The sequence below is a fragment of the Vicia villosa genome, linkage group LG2 (genome assembly GCF_029867415.1).
Source record: "Vicia villosa cultivar HV-30 ecotype Madison, WI linkage group LG2, Vvil1.0, whole genome shotgun sequence".
In the NCBI taxonomy this organism is placed as follows: domain Eukaryota; kingdom Viridiplantae; phylum Streptophyta; class Magnoliopsida; order Fabales; family Fabaceae; genus Vicia; species Vicia villosa.
In genome coordinates, this window is record NC_081181.1 from 118,378,382 (window position 1) to 118,385,612 (window position 7,231).

At 36.3% G+C, this 7,231-nt stretch overlaps 1 protein-coding gene across 1 annotated transcript; it reads left to right on the forward strand.

Annotated features, from left to right (window-relative positions):
- Window positions 1-208: 208 nt before the first annotated feature.
- LOC131646686 (probable LRR receptor-like serine/threonine-protein kinase At3g47570) lies at window positions 209-3,781 on the forward strand. Its single transcript, XM_058916662.1, has 3 exons — window positions 209-2,930; window positions 3,043-3,411; window positions 3,569-3,781. The coding sequence occupies exons 1-3, from the start codon at window positions 233-235 to the stop codon at window positions 3,589-3,591; spliced, it is 3,090 nt and encodes a 1,029-aa protein (XP_058772645.1). The 5' UTR covers window positions 209-232; the 3' UTR covers window positions 3,592-3,781.
- The last annotated feature ends 3,450 nt before the right edge of the window (window positions 3,782-7,231 follow it).

The window sequence follows — 7,231 nt, forward strand, 5'->3', positions numbered from 1 at the left end:
ATTGAGATACATCAAAATTGTAGGAATAGAAAATGTCCACATAATCACAATGCACTGTATGCACAATTGACTTGACTTTTGAATTTAATCTACTTATTTTTTGTGGTGAAGTTAATAAAAAAAATGGCATTCAGCGCTAGCCCTTGCCACCAGTATTTAAATGCATGCTTCCTCTCTATTCTTTTATACAAACAAAACTAAATACCATAAACCTCTTTCTTTCTAAGCCAAAATGAAGCCTTTTCCTCTCTTGTCACCTATACTTTTATACCTTCATCTGCTCTTTCTCTTTACCTTAACTTTAATATGCTTTGGTCCGAACAAAATTATGGCAGCGACAATACTAGGAAACCAAACAGATCATTTGTCATTGCTCCAATTCAAAGAATCAATATCCAGTGACCCATATAGAATCCTTGATTCTTGGAATGAGTCTACCCACTTCTGCAACTGGCACGGAATCACATGCCATTCTAAGCATCAAAGAGTTACAAAAATGATGTTACAAGGATACAAGTTGCATGGACCCATATCTCCTTATATTGGTAATCTCTCTCGTTTAAGAAACCTTAACCTTGAAGAAAATACCTTGTTTGGAAATATTCCACAAGAGCTGGGTCGGTTGTTACACTTGCATGGACTTTTTCTGAGCAATAACTCATTAGCAGGAGAAATTCCTACGATCTTGACAAATTGTTCCAATCTTGTAGACTTGTTTTTATTTGGAAACAATCTCACCGGAAAAATACCATCTCAAATTTTCTCTCTTCAAAAGCTTCAGTTACTAAACATTGGGAAAAACAATTTAATTGGAGGAGTCCCGTCATTCATAGGTAATATTTCTTCCTTGACAGCTCTTGGGGTTGCATATAACAACTTAGAGGGACATATTCCACGAGAAATATGTCATCTTACAAACTTGATAAAAATGAATGTGGGTATCAACAAATTATCAGGTATGTTTCCACCTTGTCTTTACAATATGTCTTCTCTTACTCTCTTCTCAGCCGCATCAAATCGCTTTGGTGGCTCTCTTCCACCCAACATGTTCCAAACTCTCTCCAATCTCCAAGAAATTCATATAGACAGGAATGAAATATCCGGCCCAATCCCGACTTCAATTGCAAATGCTTCTACTTTAAGAATATTTTCCATCGACGCAAACCATTTTGTTGGACAAGTTCCAAGTCTAGGAAGACTACATCATCTCTATTTTTTAAATTTAGAAATCAACCATCTAGGTGACAAATCAACTCAGGATTTGGAGTTTTTAAAAACATTGACAAATTGTAGTAAATTATATGTTATTAGTATAGGTGCTAATAATTTTGGAGGTCAATTGCCAAATTCAGTTGGCAATTTATCCTCCCAACTTAGTAGATTATATGTTGGGGGTAATGAGATATCAGGAAAAGTTCCCCCAGAGTTAGGAAATCTAGTCAATTTAATTCTTTTGACCATGGAAAGCAACCACTTTGAAGGAATTATCCCGACTAGTTTCAGGAAGTTGCAAAACATACAAGTGTTAGATTTGCGTCAAAACAATCTATCAGGATCTATACCATCCTCCATAGGAAACCTCACTCAATTGTTTGACTTGCGCTTGTCAGAGAATATGTTAGAAGGAAATATTCCTCCGAGCATAGGGAAATGTCAAAGGTTAGAATATCTGAATCTTTCGCGAAACAACCTTCAAGGAGCCATACCCTTAGAAGTTTTTGAAATTTCAACCTTAAGTAGGGGATTGGACTTATCACAAAATTCATTGAGTGGTAGTCTACCTAACGAAGTGGGTTTACTAAAAAATATTGAAAACTTAGTTGTTTCTCAAAACAATTTGTCAGGTGAGATTCCTAGTACCATCGGTGAATGCATAACTCTAGAAAACCTTAATTTACAAGGAAACTCATTCCAAGGAACCATACCTTCGAATTTGGCATCTCTCAAAGGTCTTCAATATTTAGACCTGTCAAGAAATCGGTTATCTGGATCAATTCCTGATGTTATACAAGACATCCCTGATTTAAAACACTTGAATGTTTCTTTTAACATGTTGGAAGGCGAGGTACCAATAGGCGGTGTGTTTGGAAATGCAACCCAAGTAGCATTGATTGGAAACAATAAACTTTGTGGAGGTATTTCAGAGTTGCACCTACCACCATGTCCTATCAAGGGTAGAAAACACAAAAACAAAGATAATTTCAAGTTGATAGGAGTGATAGTTAGTGTGGTTTCTTTTCTTCTCATACTTTCATTTATTATAACTATCTACTGGATGAGGAACACAAACCAAAAACCATCTTTTGATTCACCAACAATTGATCAATTGACTAAGGTTTCATACCAAGAATTGCACAGAGGAACTGATGGGTTCTCAGATAGAAACTTGATCGGATCGGGAAGTTTTGGTTTTGTGTACAGAGGAAATCTTATGTCACAAGATAATGTTGTTGCAGTAAAGGTCCTAAACCTCCAAAAGAAAGGAGCACACAAAAGTTTCATTGCTGAATGTAATGCACTCAAAAGTATTAGACACCGCAATTTAGTTAAGATCTTAACATGTTGTTCTAGTACAGATCACAAAGGTCAAGAATTTAAAGCTCTGGTTTATGATTATATGAAAAATGGAAGCTTAGAACAATGGTTGCATCCTGAGATTTTAAATGCAGAGCTTCCAAAAAAATTGGACCTCACTCATCGATTGAACATCATTACCGATGTTGCTTCTGCACTACATTATCTTCATCAAGAATGTGAGCAATTGGTCCTACACTGTGATCTAAAGCCAAGCAATGTCCTTCTTGATGACGACATGATTGCTCATGTGAGTGATTTTGGCATAGCAAGACTTGTCTCAACCATTGACGGTAACTCTTTGAAAGATACTAGTACAATTGGAATAAAAGGGACGGTTGGCTATGCTCCTCCAGGTATGTTCTAAATTGTGGAATCTTATATTTTTTCTTTGAATTCTCCTATGTTTAGTCGCGCACGTAATAATTTACAAGTAACTTGGTATTAACAATTTGATATATGTTTTAGAGTATGGAATGGGTTCTGAAGTGTCTACGTCTGGTGACATGTATAGCTTTGGAATCCTGGTGTTGGAAATGCTTACGGGAAGAAGACCCACAGATGAAGTTTTTGAAGATGGTCAAAATCTTCATAACTTTGTTGCAATTTCATTTCCCGATAATCTTATAAAGATTTTGGACCCACATCTTATATCAAGAGATGCAGAAGTAGCAACACTGGACCGAAATCGTGAGAATCTTATTCAAAACGTTGAGGAGTGCTTAGTTTCAGTTTTTAAGATTGGACTTATTTGTTCAATGCAATCACAAAAAGAAAGAATGAATATTGTGGATGTCACCAGAGAACTTAGTATCATCAAAAAAACCTTTCTTTCAGGTGAGATAAACAGATATATTTATCTGAGTCTTAACAAACTCATTAATTGCTTATGGAATTATAACGCAGTTTTTATGATCATATTATTCATTTCAAAATCGTTAATCTACAAAATACAATGGTAATAATGGTTTTCTTCTTGATTTATTCTTTTCAGGTATTCACACTAATAATCAGTAATTCAGTTTGATATGCATTCTTGTTAAGAAACTGAATGGTTTCACTGGAACCACATGTGGAAATACTTATGTGTGATAGTGTTCAATGTACATTTGCCTGCAACCTGTACTAGTTGTTGTTAATAAGTAATGTTGTATTGTTTTCTAATTCAATAAACTGAGAACTGATACTTCTCTCATATTTGTCTTCATTTCTTTGACTTTGACTTGTATTTTCATTTTCATAAGAATTTACAATGTAGTTAAAATCGAATGTTTGGAATTGAATCTCCCCTAATTATACTAAAGGAATTCTGAAATTTATACATTGCAAAAGAATCATAACTGTTGTAATGCCACGAACAAAGTATAAAATAAAGGATGAATAAAGGACAAGGAAGAAGAGGAACACAAGATTGGTTATAACTGCTATTCTTTTACTTTCTCTTAAAACAAGATTACAAGTTTACAAGAATAACAAATAACCTCTCTCACCCTAAATTAGGATTTTCAGCTTTTTTTTAATGATGAGAGACTAGTATGCTATTTATAATAAAACCTAACATACTAACTAATGGGCTTTTTCAGCAAGGCCCATTACACAAGCCAACTTAATAAACAAGCTAACTTAACAAATTAGGGTTTAAACACTAAAACCTAATTTAACATGCTAACAACCATAGCATCTTCGACATCTGCATGCTAGACCCATCTTCGACTACAGCATACACACTTCGACACCAACATGTGAACAATCCTTCGACTTCATGCTTAACTCTGTCGAACTATCGAACCAAGAAACTACCCTTCGACAATACTAGAGTTCGATCCAATATCTCACAAATCTCCACCTTGGACCTAACTCTACAACGTCAAGGAACAAACTAGCTTTCTTCATGCAGCTTTATCAACTACACACAGTGGAAAAACTTGCAACTCGGCAATTTCTTGGTGATCATATCAGCAGCATTGTCTTCAGTCGAAACCTTCAGCACTTGGACTTCTCCACGCTCGATTACTCCTCTGACGAAATGCAGCCTCACATCAATGTGCTTAGTTCGCTCATGATAGGCTGAATTCTTCGACAGGTGTATTGCACTTTGACTATCACATTTAACAGTGATACCTCGACCTTGAAGTTTCAGCTCCTTCGCAAAACCTTCAAGCCACGATGCTTCTTTCACAGCTTCAGTTAGGGCAATATACTCCGCTTCAGTGGTTGCTAGAGCAACAACCTTCTGAAGTGTTGCTTTCCAACTAATTGTAGTGCCAAACATAGTGAAAACATATCCAGAAATAGATTTTCTGGAATCCATACAACCTGCATAATCAGAGTCGACATATCCTTCTATTACTGCTTTACTATCTTCACCCAAGGCTCCACCATAAATTAGAACTCTATTCAGAGACCCATTTATGTACCTTAAAATCCACTTCAATGCTTGCCAGTGAGCCTTTCCAGGGTTCGCCATGTACCTGCTTACAAGACTTACTGCATATGCTATGTCGGGTCTAGTACAGACCATAGCATACATCAAAGAACCAACTATATTAGCATATGGGATGCTATTCATATAGGCTCTTTCAACATCAGTACTGGGACACTGATCAATACTCAGCTTGAATTGAGGGTTTGTTGGAGTCACAACTGGCTTCGAATTCGACATACCAAATTTTTCGAGAATCTTTCGTAGATATGCCTCTTGAGATAAGCATAACTTCGAATTCTTTCTATCTCTTCGAATGTCAATTCCAAGAATCTTGGAAGCAGCTCCTAGATCCTTCATATCGAACTCCTTATTGAGTTCAGCCTTCACCCTCGTCACATCTTCAACATTGTTGCTTGCTATGAGAATATCATCCACATAAAGCAACAAAATAACAAATGAATTACCAGGTCAAAATCTGAAGTAAACGTAGTGGTCGAACTGACTTCTAATGAAACTTATGCGTGCCATGTGTCACACGCTCGCGAAAATGAACAAAGTCGCCACCAATATATTTATCCCATAAGGGAAAGGAATATCAGAAAACCTAGAATAAGGATAAGAGAAGGTCTTGCGACTAGAGATAAGGTACGGGAGTCGGTTACGCGAGGGGAAGGTACTAGCACCCCTCATGCCCATCGTACTCGATGGTATCCACCTATGTTTGTTTCTATCTAAAGGGTGTGTAAATATATAGCTTAATGCAAAGGGAATGCATGCAAATGAAAGAATAAGAAACACGGGGAAAATAAGGTTTATAAATAGTTGTGCTCGCTTAGGCCCCGCGACCTAATGCCTACGTATCCTTTTCAGGAATCAGAGCGTCGTAGTTCGGCTCTTTAGTTTTTGTTTGTCTTTGTGTTTTTTAGTTGTTTTCATTTCGATTTTGTTTTGGATGTGGGGCTGGCTGTTTATGGTTCATGGATGTTGGTTGTGGTTCTGAATGGTAATTGTGTAAGGACTGTTTTCTTTTTGTATTGACCTATAACATGATCATGATGAATGAAGCTTAGTATGTTAGTTTTGGATTATGTCAGGAAGTTTATGACACTTTTCTTCTGAATTTTCTCTCTGCAGGTTTGGGTAGTATTGTGGCGGGAAAACAACCATAAAATCGAGGAGTTGATGTGCTGAATACTTGGAAGCTTTCTATTTACGGAGCATGGCTTGGAATAGATATTAAGAACACTTATATTTAGTCTAAGCTTGTTGTATAACTTTCCATGTAGTATAATGCATATATGGGATGTATTTGATGTAAGGATATTGATTTGTAATGGCACTGTAGTGTCATCCTTGAACTTGTAATTAACAATCTGAACTTCTTTTTTCAATATGCCATTGAATGAGGAAAACCCTTTTAGAATGATAACCAAAGATATGGAATCAACATGGCCTTAGTCAGAAGTCGACCTTCATGGTTGACAAAGTCTTTGCAAATAGATTTCAAAGGTCTTCTCTTTTCAACATGTATAAATAACCATAAGAATCTGAATCTCCCAAGACTTTTCATAAGCTAACCTCTTTGTCCGAGTGAACTCACTAAGCATTACACCATAACATATAATTCAAGCAATGCACTAAATAATTATATCCAAACTTCGTAGGATAGATTCTCTTGATTATTAGACAAATATGGAAATAAAACATGATAAAACTAATGCCTTTAATCCACTCCCCTTGACTTAATGGACCAATATTATTCTAAATGAATGAATGCATGATTTAAATGAATGAATGCATGATTTGTTAGATGTTAGTGAATGAATGCATGATTTGTTAGATGAATTTAATGGAGGTATGCAAATGAATTGAAAAGCATAAGCTAGATAGATGTAAATTAGGATGGGCAAATTTTGGGGTGCAACAGCTGCCCCTATTTAATCGTCTTAAACCTGAATGTGTGATTGGCATTAGCCTTTCGGGCATTCGAGGTAGAAGAAGATTAAATACAAAGTGAACCTAAAAATTTGCCTGATGAGAGATAGGATCCACTGGGGAACAAATGGTGTCAACTCCACTGAGTAAAATTGTATCAACTCTGGGTTGGGTAAGTTAACTCTGGGTTAGAAATGAAATAGACATCAACTCTGGGTTGAAAAAGAAAAGTGGGTCGACTTTGGGTCGAAGAATAAAGGGAGGACAACTCGGGGTTGCATAAGAGGTGAGCATCAA

Excerpts from the sequence above, each read along its gene's own strand:
- LOC131646686 (XM_058916662.1), top strand. The coding sequence starts at position 233 with ATGAAGCCTTTTCCTCTCTTGTCACCTATACTTTTATACCTTCATCTG. Across the intron at positions 2,931-3,042 it reads GGTTGGCTATGCTCCTCCAG|AGTATGGAATGGGTTCTGAA; the intron begins GTATGTTCTAAA and ends TATATGTTTTAG. Across the intron at positions 3,412-3,568 it reads CAAAAAAACCTTTCTTTCAG|GTATTCACACTAATAATCAG; the intron begins GTGAGATAAACA and ends TATTCTTTTCAG.